This window comes from Vulpes lagopus, chromosome 18, assembly GCF_018345385.1.
Source record: "Vulpes lagopus strain Blue_001 chromosome 18, ASM1834538v1, whole genome shotgun sequence".
Taxonomy (NCBI): Eukaryota; Metazoa; Chordata; class Mammalia; order Carnivora; family Canidae; genus Vulpes; species Vulpes lagopus.
This window is the reverse complement of record NC_054841.1, coordinates 14,998,382-15,021,792: the sequence shown is the minus strand read 5'-3', so window position 1 is coordinate 15,021,792 and position 23,411 is coordinate 14,998,382. Positions and strand designations below refer to the sequence as shown.

General features: G+C 48.3%; 1 protein-coding gene across 1 annotated transcript; it reads left to right on the top strand.

Annotated features, from left to right (window-relative positions):
- Positions 1 to 4,635: 4,635 nt before the first annotated feature.
- Positions 4,636 to 10,387, top strand: WFDC2 (WAP four-disulfide core domain 2). The gene is made up of 4 exons (XM_041733480.1): positions 4,636 to 4,792; positions 5,359 to 5,502; positions 7,701 to 7,853; positions 10,218 to 10,387. The coding sequence occupies exons 1-3, from the start codon at positions 4,714 to 4,716 to the stop codon at positions 7,850 to 7,852; spliced, it is 375 nt and encodes a 124-aa protein (XP_041589414.1). The 5' UTR covers positions 4,636 to 4,713; the 3' UTR covers position 7,853; positions 10,218 to 10,387.
- The last annotated feature ends 13,024 nt before the right edge of the window (positions 10,388 to 23,411 follow it).

Here is a 23,411-nt window from a genome sequence, read left to right as displayed (position 1 = left end):
TAGCTGAGTTCTAGGTAGACTGCTTCCACCAAGATGACTGACCGACTTAATACTTTTTTTTTTTTATTGGAGTTCAATTTGCCAACATATAGCATAACACCCAGTGCTCATCCCATCAAGTGCCCCCCTCAGTGCCCGTCTCCCAGTCACCCCCTACCCCCCACGCACCTGCCTTTCCACCACCCCTTGTTTGTTTCCCAGAGTTAGGAGTCTCTCATGTTCTGTCTCCCTTTCTGATATTTCCCACTCATTTTTTTCTCCTTTCCCCTTTATACCCTTTCACTATTTTTTATATTCCCCAAATGAATGAGACCATATAATGTTTGTCCTTCTCCGATTGACTTATTTCACTCAGCATAATACCCTCCAGTTCCATCCACGTTAAAGCAAATGGTGGGTATTTGTCATTTCTAATGGCTAATGAGTAATATCTAATTGTATATCTAATATCTAATGAGTAATATCCCATTGTAAACATAGACCACATCTTCTTTCTCCATTCATCTTTCGATGGACACCGAGGCTCCTTCCACAGTTTGGCTATTGTGGACATTGCTGCTAGAAACATCGGGGTGCAGTTGTCCCGGCGTTTCACTGCATCTGTATCTTTGGGGTAAATCCCCAGCAGTGCAATTGCTGGGTCGTAGGGCAGGTCTATTTTTAACTCTTCGAGGAACCTCCACACAGTTTTCCAGAGTGGCTGCACCAGTTCACATTCCCACCAACAGTGTAAGAGGGTTCTCCTTTCTCCTCATCCTCTCCAACATTTGTTGCTTCCTGTCTTGTTAATTTTCCCCATTCTCACTGGTGTGAGGTGGTATCTCATTGTGGTTTTGATTTGTATTTCCCTGACGGCAAGTCTGATTTCATACTTTAACTAGACATGACACTCTCTCCCCTGACCTCCTCTCCCCTCTCCTCCCCTCCTATTCCTTTCCTTTCCCTTCCCTTCCCTCTGGCATTGGTCTGGAAAACAACACTCTCATCTGTATCTCCCAGGCCACTGCTAAGGGGGTTTATGTCTCCCAGGCCACTGCTAAGGGGGTTTATGTTGACATAAAAAGTTATGTCAACTTTTTATTTCAGGCCAGGAGAAAATCTAACTGTGACCCTAACTTTTCAGAGGCAAAATAAGACATTACCTATATTTACATTGTGAGTTAAAAAGCACCTATCAGGAGGCTTTCACAATTCAGGACTCACTCCTTTTGGCAGGTTCCTACGTCTCTGGTTGATGATAAATGTAAATGAGGTAGTGATCAGGAATTTCTTAATTCTTGAAATTGTTGCAAAATCTGCTGTTAAAGCAATAGCTGCCCAAGAAAGATCCTTAGACTCTCTGGCCAAAGTCGTTCTCGATAATAAAACAGCCCTTGATTATCTTTTAGCTGAACCAGGAGGTATCTGCTGTGGCCAACACCACCTGCTACACCTGAATTAACACTTCTACGGAAGTCAAAATTGAGTTACATAAACTCATTGAGCAAGCCTCTTGGCTTAAAGGAGTGATTCCTTCAGTGGGAGGTCTTTCTTTGACTTATTTAACTTTGATTGGTTTGGGTCTTGGGGACCATGGCTTCAAAGTACACTCCAAATATTGGGAATTATCCTATTTATAATAATCATAATAACCTTCCTGCTGTGTTATAGTCTCTCAAAAGCTTTACATGTGTGTTCATAGACACTAACCTTCAAGCAAGTGATCTCCCCAAGACTGAAACGTCAACAAAAGGAATGAAGAAAATGACCATTTGTGAAACTGAAGTCATAACCTGTGAATATCATAGTGATAAAGCAAAAACATCAGGACCTATGAATACCACAGGGGAGCAACAGGAGCTGCAAGCACTATAGGGCAGAGCTGAGAGTGATGCTAATGCCTTAAGTTTTAAGTAATCAAAATCAGCTGAGAGTCTGGTCAAGGGAGTAATTGTTAATAATAAAACCACAGTCCCCAAGTCACTTAGATTCAGACCCTAAGTCAGTTAAACCAAGACTTAATACCTAACCTAACTGTAGTCTCAACCCCCTACAAGTATAACGTTTTTTCCAGTCAACATGGGGACTTCCTGGTCATTGCTAGGAAATTTACTGATAGACCCCTTCTGTTCCTCTGGGGAGAGTGACCTTGCCTAAAACAAAAGATTCTTTGTTAATAATTTCCCTTTTTTCTGCTCCTTCACTGCTTTTACAACTCTTTGCTTTTCAGTAGCCCTTTGGCACCCCCCCCCCACCTGCTAGATGAGATGCTCCCTGATTCATGAATCCATTAATAAACCCAATTAGATCTTTAATGTGTGCTTGGTTTAACTTTTGTTACTTAACACCAGGAAGTAGCCAACCTCTGATCTAGACCTGAGTGTGTTTGGTTCTAAAGCCTCTGCCCTTTTTACCTTCTATAAAGAGAAGGGAAAATATATGAATATTCCCGCACAGAGCCTAGCATCACAAAAGTGAAACATCTTTTCATGCCTTTGGCCATTGACAGAGGAAACTTCTCCATCTTCTGCAGCACCCCACCCCCTCAGCCTCAAACTAATCCGTACTCCTGCAAGAAGAGAGGGCCAACCAGCTGGGAACCCAGGATGGTTGGGGAGGGGTGTGGCTGGGCAGTTTCCCTGCCTGGGGAGCTGGGTAGGTCCCGGAAGCTGTGCCCAAGACGGAATGTCCAGTACCCAATTGGGTCCAAAGGCTAAAATCGGCGGCTCATCAAAATGTCCTCTGCATGCCCTAGACTGAAGGCAGATGCTCAATCACTGAGCCACCAGGTGCCCCGTGCATGCCCTAGACTGAGTGAGTGTGCCCACTGCTGTCCCCTACCTGGCTCCTGCCTTATTGTTGTTGACTGTTCTCTGAGCTTAGAATAAACAGCCCTTGCCCTTCCCAACTATGGCACCCCTCTCTTCCCCAGGAGGGGCATGGGAAGTTGAGGAAGGCATTCTTTTTTTTTTTTTTTAAGATTTCATTTATTTATTTGAGGGAGAGAGATATACGGAGAGCATAAGAGAGGGAGAAGGATAGGGGGAGAAGCTAGCTCCCCACTGAGCAGGGAGCCCAATGTGGAGCTCGTCTCAGGACCCTAGGATCATGACCTCGAGCAGAAGGCAGACACTTAACCCACTGAACCACTCAGGTGCCCCTGGGGTAGGGATTCTCAGCCTCTTTTACCAAGAGTCATCTGCGGAGACAGTGGCCTGATACGCTCATGTCACCAAAGCCCTGCTCACCAGTCGGTCCAATTGTCAGTGCCCCAGATGCCTCTAGCCTCCAGCAGCAAAGGGGCTTACAGAATCTCAGATTGTTGGAGCAGGAAGGGTCTTGTCTAATGCCCTGGGTAACTCTTTGGGTATTTTCCAGCCTGGATTCTAAGGCTTGGCTATATACTTATCAGGTTCCTTGGTCTAGACACCCTTTATCAAGCACTCACAGCTGTTTATCTACTCCCTGCTAGGTGTCAGGGCTGGAGCTCCTATGCCAGTCATGTGGATCTAGCCGTCAGTGAGTACTCAGCTACTCCACAGCAGGGAACATTACATTCGTGTTCCCTCTGAATTCTTACTTTATCAACATCTTTGTACATGGCAGGATGGAAGCTCAGAATGGAGAAGTAATTCATTCAAGGTTCTGCAGCTAGGAAATAATGAAGATGGGAGTCACACCCAGACCCTACCACCCCACAGTCAGTGCCAGATGGCTCCTTTAATTGCTTTCTCTACACCAATTGTCTTGCCCCATAACGTGTCACGTAGTAGGCACCTAGTGAATATTTATGATGGAATGGGGAAAAAACAAGAGCTTGGAGAGAAGAGGTGTGGGTTCAAAACCTTGTCTCTAGAGCTTGGCATGGGACCTTGGGGGAAGCCTCTAGACTTCTGAACATCCTATTCATCTGGCATTTACAGCTGATGGTAATAGGAACTCCCTATTCATAGGTTTGCTGGGAAAAGCCATGAGACGCCAGGAGGCCATGAGCACAGAGCCTGGCACAGTCAGCCCTGAGAGAGCATTGGTAGGGGAAAGAGAGAGAGAGAGAGAAAGAGAGAGAGAGAGAAAGAAAGAAAAGAAGAGAAGAGAAGAGAAGAAAGAGGGAGGAGAAACACACATTCAAAATGTCTTGAGTCTGTTAATAGTTGTTTCACCTTCATGGGACTCAATGTCTTCCGTGGAATGGGTTCATTTATTAATGATTTTTCTGTAGCCCCTACTATCACCTCACTAGACCTGCATCGTGAATCCTTCAACAGAGATCGGCACTCTGACCAGGCTGCTGCAAATCCAACCACTTAATCCCCAGGTTCTATTTGCCTCCCTGTGGGCCCTGCCCTGCCCTCCCGTGGCATTACAGGGAGACCCAGGAGTCCTGGGCCCCACCGGGCCGCCAGCCACCGCCCCCACAGCCCTGCGCGAAGGCCCCAGCAGGGAGGAGGGAGAGGGGAGTGGACAAGGGTCTGACTGCAGCTGGTCGAGCTGCGCCAGGCCCTGGAAGCTGCTCAGGTTCCTGGTTCCCACCGGGGCCAAGAATGACACCTGATCCCGGGGAATTGTGAAATGGCGTGAGGTGGCAGCCCGCCCGCGGTGGCCGCTGCGCCCACCCCCCGCCGCGAGGGCGGCCCCACCCCTACCCCACGCCCCCGCCCTCGCCCTCGCGCGCGGTTAAATCCCCGCATCCCGCGGCGGCAGCGGCTCACACCCGCACCCAGCCAGCACAGCACCATGCCTGCCTGCCGCCCCGGTCCTCTGGCCGGCGCCCTGCTCCTGGGCCTGCTGCTGCTCGGCCTCCCCCGGGTCCCAGGTGAGCGGGGCGGGGAGAGCCCTGGCGCCAGAGAGGCCTCTCCCGGAGCGCTAGGACCCGGCCTGGGCCGAGGCGCACGTAGCCTCTCCGGGAGCTGGAGAAATGGGGATTCCTGGGGCGGAAGTGGGGAGACCCATGAGGACTAAATTTTGATGATTCCCTGGTTCCTGAAGGTAGTGACCCCTGGAGCTTAGATGTGGGGTCCTATGTGCTGGAGGTGGGGGAGACCACCGAAGGCTGAAATTTGGGGGAGAGGCTCTGTGCTGAAGGTGGAGACTTAGTGGCCGGTGGAGGACCCTTGCCCTGGCATAGGAAGCTCCTAAGATGCTCAGCTGTCTGGGGGCCCCTTAAGGATTGAGGGCTCTAAGGATGAGGGTTAGGGGACCCCCGTACTTACACGTATTAGGGTCCCCAGGCCTGGAGGTGGGGCTCCCTGAAGACTGTGAGGGGGGCGCCTAGAGCCAGAGACCAAGAATCCTTGGAGCTTGCGTTCTGGGGCCCTGGGAGCAGGAGGTGGGCGTCCTCCCAGGCTCGGGCTCCGCGCCCCCTGACCGTGCACCTCCCAGGCGGAGAAGTGGAGAAGACCGGCGTGTGCCCCCAGCTACAGGCGGACCTGAACTGTACGCAGGAGTGCGTCTCGGACGCCCAATGCGCAGACAACCTCAAGTGCTGCCAGGCCGGCTGCGCCACCATTTGTCACCTGCCCAACGGTAGGTAACCCTGGGGCGTCCGGCGCGGGGCCGGGAAGGGCGCGGTGGGCTGGAGGAGGCAGAGCGCCGAGATCGGGGAAGAGGGGAGCCCCCCCCACCCCGGGGACCCCTGTAGAGTCGAGGCGGATGGAACCAGATCCGCCCTGTGCCTCCTCACGGGTCCTCGGGGAGACAAAGGCGGCGCTAAAGCTCAGCCAGGAGGGGGAAGGGAGGTCCCCCCACCCCTGGCTGGATTCCGTTCCCTGGTGCGTGACGGGCTTCCGGGCAAGCACCAGCTGGGACCGTGTTCCCGGAGGTCAAGGCACCCGGTTCTCAGTTTCCTCCCCGGCCGGTTGGAGCCGCGGCCAGGACCCGGGCTGGCCAGTGGGCTGGGTCGTGAGACCTGGGGCGCTCAGCCCTCTCGGAGTCCCTCCCCTGTACCCCCCTCCCCTCCCTCCCCCAGCTCTGGGGGAAGGACTTGGAGCGTCTGGCCTAGCAAGACTCCCCGGATTCCTCTGTCCAGACAGAAAGAGACTTTACGCATTAAGGAGAGCGCCCAGCCCATCCTGAAGATGTGGTTGTGAGCGGCAGACTTGTCCCAGGTCGCACCGCCACTCCGTGGCTCGGCAGGAGTCCTAGCGAGGGGGTTCAACTTTTGCCACTTCTGGAAGGCTGGTTTGGAGGAAATCAGGATCACTTCCCTGAGCACCCCTACCCTCTTCCTCCTATTTAAAACAGTCTCTTGGGGATCCCTGGGTGGCGCAGCGGTTTAGCGCCTGCTTTTGGCCCAGGGCGCGATCCTGGAGACCCGGGATGGAATCCCACGTCGGGCTCCCGGTGCATGGAGCCTGCTTCTCCCTCTGCCTCTCTCTCTCTCTCTCTGTGTGACTATCATAAATAAATAAAAATTAAAAAAAAATAAAACAGTCTCTTCCACTAAGGATGGAGAGAGAGAGAGCTATGCGAAAGTCCTGGTGATCCGCAAAGGTCCTTGCTAGAGCTCACTGTCTCCACTAGGCTGCAGGGACCTCATCAGAACAGGGAGTGGCCTTAGGCAACAAGAAATCCAAGCTTCTCATTTTTCAGAGGGAAAAACTGAGGACCAGAAGCAGGGATATGACCTGGGGCACCAAGCTGTTGTGATTACTGGTCTTTATCCAAAATACAGCTGCCCTCGCCCAGCTGTGATTTTTCCCTTTCTGTTATTTCTAGTAGGGGCTGGGACAGTTTGTAATTAGAGACCTCAGACTTAGGAGACTGGAGCTGGGAGGGTAGAGGGAAGATTGGCCCATCATGGGCAGCTGCTGGGTCTGGAGGCCTCTAATCTGGAGCAGGGAGAGGAGGACCAGAGGGAGAGGTGAGGGTTGAGAGAGAAAGCGAGAGGCAGACAAACACAGATGAGTGGGGTGGAGGGGACAGAAGGCGTGCCTACTGTTAGGGGCAGACTTTGCTGTTCCTTTGTCTCAGATGGACGGACTGAAGCAGGAAGAGCAACGGGCCAGACGGCCTCCTGAGCTAGAATCTTAGTTCTGCCATCTGCCAGCTGTGTGGTCCTGAGCAAGTTGCTTTATGTCTCAGAACCTCTCCTTTCCTGTTGGCAAAATGGGAATGATAATCCCAAACTTTGTGGGACTGACATGGGGGCTAAATGAAATAACACACAGGAAATGTCTCTGTGGAGAGTAGACCCTCTATCCGCCGTGGCGTGTTTTGTCAGTAAACCACTCCCGATTCCTTTTTTGTCCTAGGGAAGCCCAGTATCTAGACCTCCTGCCCTTTTCAGAGGAATGGCTTTCTTTGTGCTAAGAAGTCAGCCACTCCTATCCTCTGCAGCTGATCAGCCAGTTCTGTACCTGTGTTTGACCTTTGGCTGGGCTTGCTCTTGGGGCTTCCGGGAATTGAGCCCAGCTTCTTTCTCCTTGACCCAGGAAGTGGTGCTTAGGGTGTGTGTGTGTGTTTGGAAATGGTCACAGACTGGGCTCAGGTCTTGGTTTTACTTCTTACCAGCAGCCTGGTGTTGGGTGGTTCCAAAATCAAGGATGGAGGGAGCAGGAGGTGGAGGGGTTTACGGGTGGTCTTCCTAGGTGCCCTGAGATCAATGCCAGAAGGCAGCTGTCTGGTTTGTGACACGGGGGGGGGGGGGGAGGTCATGTTGTGGACCAGTGTTCGTCTCCCAGCATCCCCTCTGCCCACTTTCTCTTGTTCCTTTTTCTCCCCAGAAAAGCAGGGTTCCTGCCCCCAGGTGAACACTGATTTCCCCCAGCTCGGCCTCTGTCAGGACCAGTGCCAGGTGGACAGTCACTGTCCGGGCCTGTTAAAATGCTGCTACAATGGTTGCGGGAAGGTGTCCTGTGTCACTCCCATCTTCTGAGGTAAGTTGTGTGTGTGTGTGGGGGGGGGCAGCACACTGATGTCTAGATGTAAAGGTGATTGAAAAGGAGGGTCTGGGCAAACATACTTCTGTTCACTATCTGTCCATTTCTTTGCTTTCTTGCACTCAATGAGTATCAGTTGAGCATCTATCATGCGCCATGCACTGCTCTGGGTACTGAAGAGGATCCATGAGTGAGCAAATCAGACAAAAAAATCCTCTCTGATGGAGTTTATGTGCTAATGGATAATAAAGAAAAGTAAATAAGCAAGTGTTTTCTGTAGAATGTTTGAGAGAGAAAAGTGCCATGGAGAAAAAGGAAACAGAAGGGGAATGGGAGTGCTGGGGAGGGGCAGTGGGGTGAGTGGGGGTGAGGTGGGGTGGGCAGGAAGCAGGGTTTCTGTGTTGTTAATTTTTTTTTTTTAGGGACACTCAGGGAGGGCCCTACCCAGAAAGCAGCATTTGAACAAAGACTTGCCAGAACTTGAGGCAGGGGACCATGAAGATAGCTGCAGTGTGGGGGGCGGGGGGAAAGTTACAGGTGAGGGCGGCAGGTACAAAAGCAGGAGCATCCCTGGTGTTTCAGGAAAAGCCAGGAGGCTGAAAGGGAGCCAGGAGAGCACAGGAAGAGGAAGGTCAGGGGTAAGTTTAGCAGCTTCTTAGGGACCTGGTAGGTCGTTATAGGACTTTGATCTCGACCCCGAGATGTCGCCCCTGTGGAAATGGACATACTCTGGCTTAGATTTGAGAAGGATTGCTCTGGCTGCTGGGTGGAGAATAGACTATACAGGGGCAGTGGCAGAAGCAGGAAACCAGCTGGGAGATGACAGACCAGGGGAGGTAAGTGACTGTTTGGGGCATATATGTGGAGGTAGATGGGATGGTACTTGCTGATGAATTGGGCTGTGAGGGAAAGAGAAGATCCTCCCTGTTTCCATAGCATACACTCAGAAAGCCAACAGTTGGAGGAGCACCTGTGTCCTGAGAGAGGGGTAGTGGACAGTGCCTGGAGGGGGTAAAGGTGGGAGGGAAGCTCTTTGCATGTGGCCAGTGGGAGGCTGAAGACTGATCTTTAATTTCCCCAAAAACTTGGCTTTTCAGGATACACTTGGCAGGTGTCAAATATGTATTTGATGTGTGATGAGCTCTTGCTCAGTGGCGGGCTGGGGCTATGTTTGGCCACCTCTGGTAGTTCTGACCCTGCAAGGAAAGGATTGCAGAGCCTCTCTTCCCCTACCTACAACTAAAAATAAAGCAATACCAAGTCCTAGAGTAAGTGTGAGTAAGTAAGAAATACAAGATACAAAGCACATGTTTGATTGGCCCATTGGGAGATCCGGCGCTGTGCCATGGTCTCTATGTCAGCTGCTGGGACTGAAGGTGAACACTGCCCTTCCTCACAGAGCTTACAGCCCCCTGGCTAAGGTGATGGACGGAGGGACACTCCCAGGGCCAGTCTTCAGTGCTGCAGTGAGGGAAGGACTGGGTGCTGTGGGAACAGAGGAACAGAGGAGGAAAAACCTTATGGGTTAAGGTTAAGAGGGTGGGAGGGTGGAAAACCAGTGTGGGGAGAAAGCAGGCTTCACAGAGGCATTGATGACCCTGGGCCCATCCTCAAGGATGACTGGAAGGTCAGTAGAGGGGTGAGGTACAGGAGGAGCAGGACCCCAGGAGTGTCCTCTGACTGAAATCTCATTGTTGATCGTGGGCTACCTTGATAAGCCCTCAGCCAGGGGCTGACAGGTCTCTGGCGGCACCCAGGATTCCACAGATGAGAAGAGGGGAGAATGTGCCCAAGATCCTGTGATTGCAGTTTCGAGGTGTCCTTTCGGTGCTTAAGCGGCAGCCACGTTCTCCCGAGGGCCCAGAGCTCCCCAGTGATGCCAGCCACCCCTTGGCTCCCACGTGCCGGCAGCATTGCCGGACTTCGTGGCCAGGAAGACCCAGGTTCAGATTCCAGCTCTGACGCTTAACTAGTCTTTACCTCCCAAAGCTGCAATTACCGTGCTTATAAAATGAGATCTCCTTGACCAACAAATCCCAGCTTAACCTAAGGACTGGGGTGGGGCGGGGGTGGTGGTGGTGGTGGAGCTTCCTGGTGGTAGAGGGACTTGTAGGGAGATAAATGACGATGGTCCCTCAGGAAAGCTCCAGCGGTCACTTGGACCGTGATTAACCAGGTATGACCCGGATGATCAGAAGCAGAAGAGGTGAGTCTAGGACCTGCAGAGTCCGGGGGGGCTCTGCTGTGTGTGTGTTGGAAAAGGAGAGTAGGGGAGCTCTGGTCCAGAATTTAAGCTCCAGGTCCTCTTGGCTGGTATTTTGGATATTGTCACTGATGTATTTTATGATTTTCTTCCTCCAGCTCCAGCCACCATAGCCCGAGGAGTGGGGAGTGGAAGTTTCCGTCCAGCCCTGCCTGGCTCCAGCTCGGCTCCAGGCCTGCCGTCCTCTTGTCTTTCTGGCCTGTACACTCCCTCCAGAGCTGAGCGCAGCTTCTTCCTTTTCCAACCAATAAAGTGACCGCTTCTAGCACTGGGTGGGGAGCATGGCCTCCATTCTTAATCATTCTGTCCTTGTCTCCTCTGACTCTGGGTTGAGGTGGGGGGTTGGTGACCAGGTCATTGGGCATGAAGTCCAGGGAGGGATCAACTCAGAAACAGTGAACATACATTCAGGGTTCAGCTTGTGTAGTCGTGCTTTTCCTCGGGGGTTGGGAGTTATCCTTTCCTTGGGAGGGAGATGGAAGGGAGAACAGGCTCCGATACAGGATGGGATGCTTCCAAAGTCATTCGCATTCATTGCCAGGGGCTCGATAACTAACAGCACGTCTGGGTGCCATCTGGGTGCTGGACCCAGGCAGGGCTGAGAGATTTGGTGAGGCTGATGACAGTTGCGTGTTCTAGACCAGGCGTCTACCAGATGACCTGCTTGCAGCCACATGGAGAGAAGGTGGCAAAGCTGAGGTCCTTTGATTGGTTGTTGGTTTTGATTTATTATTTTTTTTAATTTTATTTATTTGAGAGAGAGAGCATGTATGCGTGAGCAGGGGGAAAGGCAGAGGGAAGGGAGAAGCAGACTCCCCACTGAAGGCAGATACTTAACTGAGCTACCCAGGTGCTCAGTTATTCTGGTTGTTCTTTTTTTTTTTTTTTAAAGATTTTATTTATTTATTCATAGACACAGAGAGAGAGTGGCAGAGACACAGACAGGGAGAAGCAGGCTCCATGCAGGGAGCCTGATGTGGGACTCGATCCCTGGTCTCCAGGATCACACCCCAGGCTGCAGGCGGTGCCAAACCGCTGCGCCACCGGGGCTGCCCTGGTTGTTCATTTTTTTAAAAAAAGATTTTATGTATTTATGTATGTATATATGTATGTACGTATTTAGAGTGGGACAGGGGCAGAGGAGAGGGAGAGAGAGAGAATTCGAAGCAGACTCCCCAGTGAGTACAGAGCCCAACAGGCAGCTTGATCTCATGACCCCGAGATCATGACCTGAGCTGAAACCAAGAGTCAGGCGCCCCGGGTTGTTGATTTTTAAACCGTTATTTTGTGTAAATAATACATTCACATGATTCAAAATTCAAAAGATTGAAAAAAAAAAAACAACGGAAAGGGTCCTTCAAGCTTGATCCCCTCCCTCTCCCCCCCCCAGCCCCAAACTGTTTTCTATGGAGGAAATCAAATCTACGAGTTTCTTGTGTGTTCTTTCAGAGACACACCTGAGTCCCAGTCCTCACATCCCTTCTTTTGCTCTCTCTCTCCGTCTCCTGTTTACCCTCTCTTGTCTCTCTTCCCCCTTGCTCTCTCTCTATCCCTCTATCGCTCTATCTCTGTTCCTGCATGGCTTCTTTCTCTGTCCTTCCTCCATGCTCCTTTTGATCCACTTTTCTCAGCCTTCCTCTGCCCACCCCCAGGACAGCTTCTAGCTCCTCTGCTCCACCCACCATGGGATGTGAGAAATTAGGGCAGCTTGAGGGCAGTGGTCTGGAGAAAGAAAGCCTTGGTGGCTTGGTGCTTGGCTGGTCCTATCTTTCTCATCTCTTGTGGGTCCTTGCCACAGACCACGAACCTTGCAACACCCCAGGGCTTCTCCCTACACCTCCACTAGGGATGCAAGGTGAATGAGTGAATGAGTCTCCTGGATGCAAGGGAGTGTGCTCAGTGCATAAGGCCACCCTTGGCGATAGATGGCAGCATAGCTCTCTTTGCTTTTTTTCTGGTTTTTGTCTGCCCAAGCTTGGGTCTCCCAGCCCTTGCAGGCAGCAGCAAAGGCATGGGTAGAGCTGTTAGGAGCCAAGTGTATGACTGCCACCCCCTCTACTCTCTCCTCACCTTCCCTCGGTTTGAACTTGGAAAGAACCCTGGGCAGAGCCCTAACTCAGGACGGGTATGCCTTTTGTCTGCACACCATCATTTCTCCACCAGCTCCCACCCTGCAAACCTATAGCACTCATGCTACTCCTCCCCCTAACACTCCAGGCAGCTGCTAGCAGCCACCCACTGATCAGGGCTAGCCCATGAATTTGCGACTCCCAATTTAATAAAGAAACGAAGTGCCACCAGTGGAATAGCAGACCTCATGGTTGAGGTTTTACTGCGTGAGAAGCATGCCAGGACGACCCTGAGTAGGGCCAAGGGAGAGGGACCCTCAGGCCTCCTCCAGAACCTTGATAGAAGGTGGGACTTTTATCAAGGGCATCCTGGCCCAGGGACATCCTGGGGAAGATAAAGGGGAGAACCAGGAGTGGAGGTTACCATGGGTCCCAGTGATGAATAGGAAGAACCTCCTGGAAAAGGACACTTGAGGGGTGGAGTGGGTCAGGTGAGAAAATGGGTGGGTTTGGAGGAGCTCCTGGCCGAGGACATTTCTTTGATCAGCCTTTGCCGCTGAGTGGCTGCTGCAGGTTGGGGACTCTGAGGGTCTTTGGTGGAGGAGGGGGATGAGGAGAGAAAGAAGGGGCTGCTCTGGACTGGTCCCTTCCTACTTGCTTCCAGGTCTTGATGGGCTACATGTTGTGTAGACAGACCACACAGCAATGTTTACTTTTGGCTGGAAGGATGGCTCCCAGGGCCAGGAATCCTGGTAAACTTCTGGCTTCAGATGGGACTTGTGGCACTTCCCAGAGCCCCTCAATCCGTCCACTTCTCCAGAGTTCAGGGCAGAGTTTCTTCCTGCACTTACTCCTTCCCATCTCCAACAGCTGATGACGGCTTTGCTGATGCCAGTACACCCATCTCCAGTCTAGAGGGCTGTGTATGATAACACCCATGTGGAAATAAGCCTCTGTTTTGCAGGAAAGTGTAGGTTTGGGGTTGGAGGGATAATAGGCAGTTACATAAAAAGTGAGGTTCTAAAGACAGACCAGTAAAGGATAGTCTTGCTTGAGGAATAGCATCCACTCATTCAGTAAACATTTATTGAGTGCCTACTATGCTTTCTGTCATAAGTGGCAGGGATTTGGTATCAGGGTGGTATGTGTATGAGTGTGTATGTGTGTGTGCATGCATGTGTGTGCATGTGTGTGTGGTGGTGGTAGTGGGGGCAGTCAATAAATGAATGAACCCACATATGTATACCATGTCAGGTGTCATAAAGATGGGTAAGAGGACCAGTGAGTCCAGGGGATATAGTAGAGGTGAGAGTGGTTACTTCACAGCGGGTATTCAATAGGCATCATTCAAGGACTGTGTTGAGTGAAGGAGGATATGAACCATGTGACAATCCATGGGAATTCCTGTCCAGGCCCAGGAAACTTCCAGGGCTAAGGACCTGAGGTCAGAATGTGCCCTGGGTATTTGAGGATCATCCAGGGGGCTAATGTGGTCGGAATAAATGAGCGATCAGGGGCATGAGGGGAGGTGACCTCAGACAGGTAATGCCGGCGCGGGTTATGGAGGGCACTGTGGTCAGTGCAAAGACTTTGCCTTTTAATCTAGAGAATCTAGGAGCCATGGGAAGGATTTGAGCAGAGACATGCTGTGATCTGACTTGTGTTTGAAAGATGGGGTGAGCTCATTTCACACAAAGATGAGACCCTTAGAGCTGCTCTGTCCTCAGTGTTTGTGCCCCTCACTCCATAAACGCTCCTCTGGAAATTTTTCGCAGGATAAACAATCCCGAAGCAGATGGTTTCTTACGGGTTAGGGTTAGCTTTAGGATTATGGGCAGGATCTTGCCACTAGGGGAATAGGCAATGGAAGGCAGTTGCCATTGGTCTGAAAACAACAGCTCATGAATAGGAAGGAGGCTGGCAGTTCCAGGCAGTAGGCAGGGCTCCCCATGGCCTGGGTGCCCACAGGACCCATTTTAGTCAAACTCCAGGTAGCAATCTACTTAGACTCATGGGTAAGTGCCTGGGTTGGCTGAGTGATTTGGAGCATAGAAGTCTCTGTGTTGGTTTATTCATGATCTCTGAGATAGAACTCAAAACTCCTTTGAAGTGGCTGTCAGTTAAGTGTCTGCCTTCGGCTCAGGTCATGACCCTGGGGTTATGGAATTGAGCCTCGTACTGGGCTCCTTGCTCAGTGGAGAGTCTGATTCTTCCGCTCCCTCTGGCCCCACTCCTGCTTGTGCTGTCTCTCTCTCTCTCAAATAAATAAATAAAATCTTAAAAAAACAACGGCTTTGAAATAGCATCAATCTCTCAATGTATTAATATGCCAGTGAGGTGAGTATGCCCCATCACAGGACAGTTCTCCAGCTGTCTTGGGGAATTCTTCTTCCCTGTGGTTCAAGTGCATAGTTGCCTTGTAGTTTCTGTGGCTTTGGCCTGTGGTTTCATGGAACACTATATCCCACTCTCCCGGTAGCTCTCATGTGGTGGCGGGTTGTTTCTCCCTGACTTTTTTTTTTTCTTTTTTTAATGCTTTATTTTATTCTTTTCTTCCAACTTTTGCTTTTGACAGAATTTCAGACCTACAGTTGTAAGAATAGTGCTGGGATTTCCTGCACACTCTATGTATATTTATCACATGCTTACATTTTATTACATTGTCTTTCATTTCTTTTTCTCTCTCTACACCCCCCACATTTTTTTTTTTTTTGCAGAATGTTTGGCCCATTTATTAAATTTAAGTAGAGTTCAATCAAACACTGATCAAATATCACATGGCTTCTCAGTGCAGTGAGAATATGTGTGAAACCACTTTTCTTTGCCATAGTTTCATCAAAGTTTTTTTTTCATCTCACTGTTTCTCAGACTGTAGATCAGTAGATTCAGCAGAGGTGTAAGTGATGTGTAAGCCAATGATATGAGTTTCTTAGTTTCTGGGGAATAGCCAGATTTGGGTTGTAAATAGGTCATACTGGCTGTGCCATAGAAGAGTGTCACAGACACCCCACAACATATGTTTTTCTGTAACAAGTGAGAGCAAGTTACAGACATCTTAAATACTTCAGTCAATTTCCTAAAATAAAGGCATTCTCTTTATTCTCTTTTATTCTTTATTCTCTTTTATTCTTTATTCTCTTTTATTTAACCACAATACCATAATAATCAAATTCAGGAAATTAACATTGAGATGATATTATTATCTCATCTACCGACAAGACTAGCTACGTAATTTCTGGGGTCTGGTGCTTAAAGAAGATGTGGAGGCCCCTCTTCTAAAAGCTGAAGAAAATATGCCTTAAAGGTACCCATCTATAACACATTTTCTTTTCTTGTAGGGTCTCTCTCAGACCTGTTATAATGCTTTTTATTTATCATTCAATGTCACATTCCCTTGGGCATGAGGGTACTGTGAAGGCAATAGAGTCTCAGAGGTGCCCAGGGTACTTGGCAGTGTATCCTTGAGCATTCCACTGGCAGCTGGATTATCCCTCCTCCCGCCAGCTGCCAGATGGAAGCTCTGTGCCCCAGCCGTGGGTGGGGAAATCAGTTTCCTCTTTCTACAGTTCCCTCCATTCTAAACCATGGATGGGTGATCTCCATGGGATTGCAGTCTCTGTGCTGGATGTGCTTGGTACCTGGACTGGAGCGGGTGAGAGGTTAGCCCCTGCCGAAAGACCTTCTGAATGCACTATGGTGCTGCCGTCCCTGAATAGGGACAGTGTCTGCCAAAGCCTTCCCTGGGATGCCAAGGGGTATCTACACTTGTACATGGATCCCTCTTGTATCCTTGCCACGGCCCCTACTGGAAGATGATGGCAATGACAGATCATGGGCCTCCTCACTAATGTGACTCAATTGCCATCCCAGCCGTAGGGGGACAGGGTCAAGGGGATGGAACATCACAGGCCAGTTATTTTACAGAATGTCCCTCAATTGAGCTTATCTGATATTTCCTCACAATTAGATTCATGCTATGCATTTTTGGCAGTAATACTGCCAAAGAGATAGAGTGTTCTTTGTGGTGCATCATATCAGGGGGCACAGGATGTTGATTTGTTCTGTTCAGAGTGATGATATTAACTTTGATTACTTGAGTTAGATGGTATCTGCCAGGATTCTCCACTATAAAGTTCTTATTCTCCGCCTTGTAATGAATAAGTATCTATGGGAAGATGCTTTGAAGCTCTGTAAACATCCTTTTGCTTCTCAAAAATTTTACTTCCTAGTTTTATTTTTTTTTATTTTTATAATTTTTTAAAATTTATTTATGATAGTCACACACACAGAGAGGCAGAGACATAGGCAGAGGGAGAAGCAGGCTCCATGCACCAGGAGCCCGACGTGGGATTCGATCCTGGGTCTCCAGGATCGTGCCCTGGGCCAAAGGCAGGCGCCAAACCGCTGCGCCACCCAGGGATCCCCTACTTGCTAGTTTTAATATCCACCGATGATTCTTGCCAGATTTAGGGACTATTGAATGGTTGCTAAACAATGATTTTTCTCATTTTATCCTTTACTGAGCTCCTTCTGGCTTCCCTTGTCTCTAGTGTGAGGGCTGAGTATTGTGTTCTAGCTACTGTCCTGAGCCCAGGACAGGCCCTGGGGGTGGGGAGTAAACTTTCTTGGAGTTTTTGGGATCTCTCCTCTGAGTTTCAGTGAAATGTTCTAGGCCAGGGTTTATTCCTTTTTTTTAAAATTAATTTTTATTGGTGGTAAATTTACCAACATACAGAAAAGACACCCAGTGCTCATCCCGTCAAGTGTCCACCTCAGTGCCCGTCACCCATTCCCCTCCAACACCCTCCCTCCTCCCCTTCCACCACCCCTAGTTCGTTTCCCCAAGTTAGGAGTCTTTATGTTCTGTCTCCCTTCCTGATATTTCCCAACATTTCTTTTCCCTTCCTTTATATTCCCTTTCACTATTATTTATATTCCCCAAATGAATGAGAACATACACTGTTTGTCCTTCTCCGATTGACTTATTTCACTCAGCATAATACCCTCCAGTTCCATCCACGTTGAAGCAAATGGTGGGTATTTGTCGTTTCTAATTGCTGAGTAATATTCCATTGTCTACATAGACCACATCTTCTTTATCCATTCATCTTTCAATGGACACCGAGGGTCCTTCCACAGTTTGGCTATTGTGGCCATTGCTGATAGAAACATCGGGGTGCAGGTGTCCCAACGTTTCATTGCATCTGAATCTTTGGGGTAAATCCCCAACAGTGCAATTGCTGGGTCGTAGGGCAGGTCTATTTTTAACTCTTTGAGGAACCTCCACACAGTTTTCCAGAGTGGCTGCACCAGTTCACATTCCCACCAACAGTGTAAGAGGGTTCCCTTTTCTCCGCATCCTCTCCAACATTTGTTGTTTCCTGCCTTGTTAATTTTCCCCATTCTCACTGGTGTGAGGTGGTATCTCATTGTGGTTTTGATTTGTATTTCCCTGATGGCAAGTGATGCGGAGCATTTTCTCATGTGCATGTTGGCCATGTCCATGTCTTCCTCTGTGAGATTTCTCTTCATGTCTTTTGCCCATTTCATGATTGGATTGTTTGTTTCTTTGCTGTTGAGTTTAATAAGTTCTTTATAGATTTTGGAAACTAGCCCTTTATCTGATATGTCGTTTCCAAATATCTTCTCCCATTCTGTAGGTTGTCTTTTAGTTTTGTTGACTGTATCCTTTGCTGTGCAAAAGCTTCTTATCTTGATGAAGTCCCAATAGTTCATTTTTGCTTTTGTTTCTTTTGCCTTTGTGGATGTATCTTGCAAGAAGTTACTGTGGCCGAGTTCAAAAAGGGTGTTGCCTGTGTTCTCCTCTAGGATTTTGATGGAATCTTGTCTCACATTTAGATCTCTCATCCATTTTGAGTTTATGTTTGTGTATGGTGAAAGAGAGTGGTCCAGTTTCATTCTTCTGCATGTGGATGTCCAATTTTCCCAACACCATTTATTGAAGAGACTGTCTTTCTTCCAGTGGATAGTCTTTCCTCCTTTATCGAATATTAGATGACCGTACATTTCAGGGTCCACTTCTGGGTTCTCTATTCTGTTCCATTGATCTATGTGTCTGTTTTTGTGCCAGTACCACACTGTCTTGATGACCACAGCTTTGTAGTACAACCTGAAATCTGGCATTGTGAGGCCCCCAGCTATGGTTTTCTTTTTTAAAATTCCCCTGGCTAGGGGATCCCCGGGTGGCGCAGCGGTTTGGCGCCTGCCTTTGGCCCAGGGCGCGATCCTGGAGACCCAGGATCGAATCCCACATCAGGCTCCCGGTGCATGGAGCCTGCTTCTCCCTCTGCCTGTCTCTCTGCCTCTCTCTCTCTCACTGTGTGCCTATCATAAATAAAAAATTAAAAAAAAAAATTCCCCTGGCTATTCCGGGTCTTTTCTGATTCCACACAAATCTTAAAAAATTTGTTCTAACTCTCTGAAGAAAGTCCATGGTATTTTGATAGGGATTGCATTAAACGTGTAAATTGCCCTGGGTAACATTGACATTTTTACAATATTAATTCTGCCAATCCATGAGCATGGAATATTTTTCCATCTCTTGTGTCTTCCTCAATTTCTTTCAGAAGTGTTCTATAGTTTTTAGGGTATAGATCTTTTACCTCTTTGGTTAGGTTTATTCGTAGGTATCTTATGCTTTTGGGTGCAATTGTAAATGGGATTGACTCCTTAATTTCTCTTTCTTCAGTCTCATTGTTAGTGTATAGAAATGCCATTGATTTCTGGGCATTGATTTTGTATCCTGCCACGCTACCAAATTGCTGTATGAGTTCTAGCAATCTTGGGGTGGAGGCTTTTGGGTTTTCTATGTAGAGTATCATGTCATCGGCTAAGAGGGAGAGTTTGACTTCTTCTTTGCCAATTTGAATGCCTTTAATGTCTTTTTGTTGTCTGATTGCTGAGGCGAGGACTTCCAGAACTATGTCGAACAGCAGTGGTGAGAGTGGACATCCCTGTCGTGTTACTGATCTTAGGGGAAAGGCTCCCAGTGCTTCCCCATGAGAATGATATTTGCTGTGGGCTTTTCGTAACTGGCTTTTAAGATGTCGAGGATAGTTCCCTCTATCCCAACACTCTGAAGTGTTTTGATCAGGAATGGATGCTGTATTTTGTTAAATGCTTTCTCTGCATCTAATGAGAGTATCATATGGTTCTTGGTTTTTCTCTTGCTGATATGATGAATCACATTGATGGTTTTACGAGTGTTGAACCAGCCTTGTGTCCCGGAGATAAATCCTACTTGGTCATGGTGAATAATTTTCTTAATGTGTTGTTGGATCCTATTGGCTAGTATCTTGTTGAGAATTTTTGCATCCGTGTTCATCAGGGATATTGGTCTGTAATTCTCCTTTTTGGTGGGGTCTTTGTCTGGTTTCGGAATTAAGGTGATGCTGGCCTCATAGAACGAATTTGGAAGTACTCCATCTCTTTCTATCTTTCCAAACAGCTTTAGTAGAATAGGTGTGATTTCTTCTTTAAACGTTTGATAGAATTCCCCTGGGAAGCCATCTGGCCCTGGACTCTTGTGTCTCGGGAGGTTTTTGATGACTGCTTCAATTTCCTCCCTGGTTATTGGCCTGTTCAGGTTTTCTATTTCTTCCTGCTCCAGTTTTGGTAGTTTGTGGCTTTCCAGGAATGCGTCCATTTCTTCTAGATTTCCTAATTTATTGGCGTACAGCTGTTCATAATATGTTTTTAAAATCGTTTGTATTTCCTTGGTGTTGGTAGTGATCTCTCCTTTCTCATTCATGATTTTATTAATTTGAGTCTTCTCTCTCTTCTTTTTAATAAGGTTGGCTAATGGTTTATCTATCTTATTAATTCTTTCAAAGAACCAACTCCTGGTTCTGCTGATCTGTTCCACAGTTCTTTTGGTCTCGATATCATTTAGTTCTGCTCGAATTTTAATTAACTGTCTTCTTCTGCTGGGGGTGGGGTCTATTTGTTGCTTTTTCTCTAGTTCCTTTATGTGTAAGGTGAGCTTTTGAATTTGAGTTCTTTCCAGTTTTTGAATGGATGCTTGTATTGCGATGTATTTCCCCCTCAGGACTGCTTTTGCTGCATCCCAAAGATTTTGAACGGTTGTATCCTCATTCTCATCAGTTTCCGTGAATCTTCTCAATTCTTCCTTAATTTCCTGGTTGACCTTTTCATCTTTTAGCAGGATGGTCCTTAACCTCCATGTGTTTGTGGTCCTTCCAAACTTCTTGTTGTGATTAAGTTCTAATTTCAAGGCATTATGGTCTGAGAATATACAGGGGACTATCCCGATCTTTTGGTATCGGTTCACACCGATTTGTGACCCAGTATGTGGTCTATTCTGGAGAAAGTTCCATGTGCACTTGAGAAGAATGTGTATTCAGTTGAGTTTGGATGTAAAGTTCTGTAGATATCTGTGAAATCCATCTGGTCCAGTGTATCATTTAAAGCTCTCGTTTCTTTGGAGATGTTGTGCTTAGAAGACCTATCTAGTATAGAAAGAGCTAGATTGAAGTCACCAAGTATAAGTGTATTATTATCAAAGTATTTCTTCAGTTTGGTTATTAATTGGTTTAAATATTTGGCAGCTCCCACATTCGGGGCATATATATTGAGGATTGTTAAGTCCTTTTGTTGGATAGATCCTTTGAGTATGAGATAGTGTCCCTCTTCATCTCTCACTATAGTCTTCGGGGTAAATTTTAATTTATCTGATATAAGGATGGCTACCCCTGCTTTCTTTTGAGGACCATTTGAATGGTAAATGGTTCTCCAGCCTTTTATTTTCAGGTTGTAGGTGTCCTTCTGTCTAAAATGAGTCTCTTATAGACAGCAAATAGATGGGTCCTGCTTTTTTATCCAGTCTGAAACCCTGCGCCTTTTGATGGGGTCATTAAGCCCGTTCACGTTCAGAGTTACTATTGAGAGATATGAGTTTAGTGTCATCATATCTAATCAGTCCTTGTTTTTGTGGATTGTTCCACTGAACTTCTTCTTAAAGGGGAATTTTAAGAGTCCCCCTTAAAATTTCTTGCAGAGCTGGTTTGGAGGTTACATATTCTTTCAGTTCCTGCCTGTCTTGGAAGCTCTTTATCTCTCCTTCCATTTTGAATGAGAGCCTTGCTGGATAAAGTATTCTTGGTTGCATGTTCTTCTCATTTAGGACCCTGAATATATCCTGCCAGCCCTTTCTGGCCTGCCAGGTCTCTGTGGAGAGGTCTGCTGTTACCCTAATACTCCTCCCCATAAAAGTCAGGGACTTTTTTTCTCTTGCCGCTTTAAGAATCTTCTCCTTATCTTTGGGATTTGCAAGCTTCACTATTAAATGTCGAGGTGTTGAACGGTTTTTGTTGATTTTAGGGGGGGGTCTCTCTATTTCCTGGATCTGAATGCCTGTTTCCCTTCCCAGATTAGGAAAGTTTTCAGCTAGGATTTGTTCAAATACATATTCTGGCCCTCTGTCCCTTTCGGCACCCTGGGGAACCCCAATTAAACGTAGGTTTTTCTTCCTCAGGCTGTCATTTATTTCCCTTAATCTATCCTCATGGTCTTTTAATTGCCTGTCTCTTTTTTCTTCAGTTTCCCTCTTTGCCATCAACTTGTCTTCTATGTCACTCACTCATTCTTCCACCTCGTTAAGCCTCGTCGTTAGGACTTCTAGCTTGGATTGCATCTCATTTAATTGATTTTTAATTTCTGCCTGATTGGATCTAAATTCTGCAGTCATGAAGTCTCTTGAGTCCTTTATGGTTTTTTTCTAGAGCCACCAGTAGCTGTAGAATAGTGCTTCTGAATTGGCTTTCTGACATTGAATTGTAATCCAGATTTTGTAACTCTGTGGGAGAGAGGGCTGTTTCTGATTCTTTCTTTTGAGGTGAGGTTTTCCTTCTAGTCATTTTGCTCAGTGCAGAGTGGCCAAAAAAAAGTTGTATTGGGAAAAGGAGAAAAAGAGAGAGAAGGAAAGAAAAGAGAAAAAGAAAAAAGAGAAAGAAGAAAAAAGGGGGGAAAAAGAGAAGAAAAAGAGAAAGAAAAAGAAAGAAAGGAGAAAAAAAGGGTGGGGTGGGGTGGGGGAAGCAATCAGAAATCAAGAAGAAAGAAAGGAAAAAAAGCACAAAACAAAACAAAAACAAAAAACAAAAACAGAAAAACAAACAAACAAAAAAACACGGGGGAGTATCTTCCGATTCTGTATACTTTTGTCCCTTGACTTCCCCTGGAACTGGTCCGTGTCGCTGGTCTTCTGGGGGAGGGGCCTGCTGTGCTGAGTCTCAGGTGTTAGCACTTGGGGGAGCTGCTCTGCCCCTGCCTGGTGCAGGGCTCGGTGGGGGTTGTTCACCCCGTGAGGCCCCGGGAGGAAGCCACAGTGGCAGGGGCAGCTCTGGGACCCTCGAGTCAGCTCCCGCAGTAGCTCCGGGGCTCTCCGTCTGCAGGGCCTGGGGGCTCCCGGGCGGGGCCGCTGATCTGCTCAGCTTGGGGCAGGAGCGTCCTCGCTGTCCTGGGCCCTCCAGGCCTCTGCCTGTCCCGGGGGGAGGTCGGATCCTGGGCTGTGTCCCGGCGCCCTGTGCTCCGGAGCCTGCGCTGTTGGATTCGCGCTCCCGCCCTGCAGCCCCCTCCGCGGAGCCGCAGACCGAGTCACTCCGAGCTGTTCCCGGAGCCGCGCCGCCCCCTCCGTGCGGAGCTTCTTCCTGCGCCCGAGCCGCCGCCTCTGAGCTGCTCCCGGAGCCCCGCAGCCGCCAGGGTTTATTCCTTGTAGTTAGCAGAGCATCTTGCTCCCAAGAGGGGTTATCTAGCCGTTGGGACAGAGCTTGGGATTCTTCTTTCTCTACATCATCCCATCCTGCTCAAGATCTCTCCACAGCAGCTATGTGCTCACCTGCGTATCAAAAGAGAAAAGCGCAAGGTGCCTTTGTATGTTGGGCCTTCTAAGAATAGCTCAAGTAGGGAAGAAGAGATTTCTCGAAGGCTTCCACTAGAATCTCTTTCCTCCAACCTCCCAATCTTAGATGTATTTAATACTTTGTCTCTAGTTTTAGCTTATTGCTTGGGGTGACATGCTCCCAGCTGTCGCATTCTGAGTCCTGCTCTGCCTTTCTCCCAGTTCACCAGGATAAGTGGGGATCCCTGGTGGTTTTTGCCATTTCTATTGGGGTCCTACAGGAACAAGTGCAGACTTTTACTCTTGAGAGATCTTTCATATTTTTTTCCTAGGCTGTGTACTCTTAT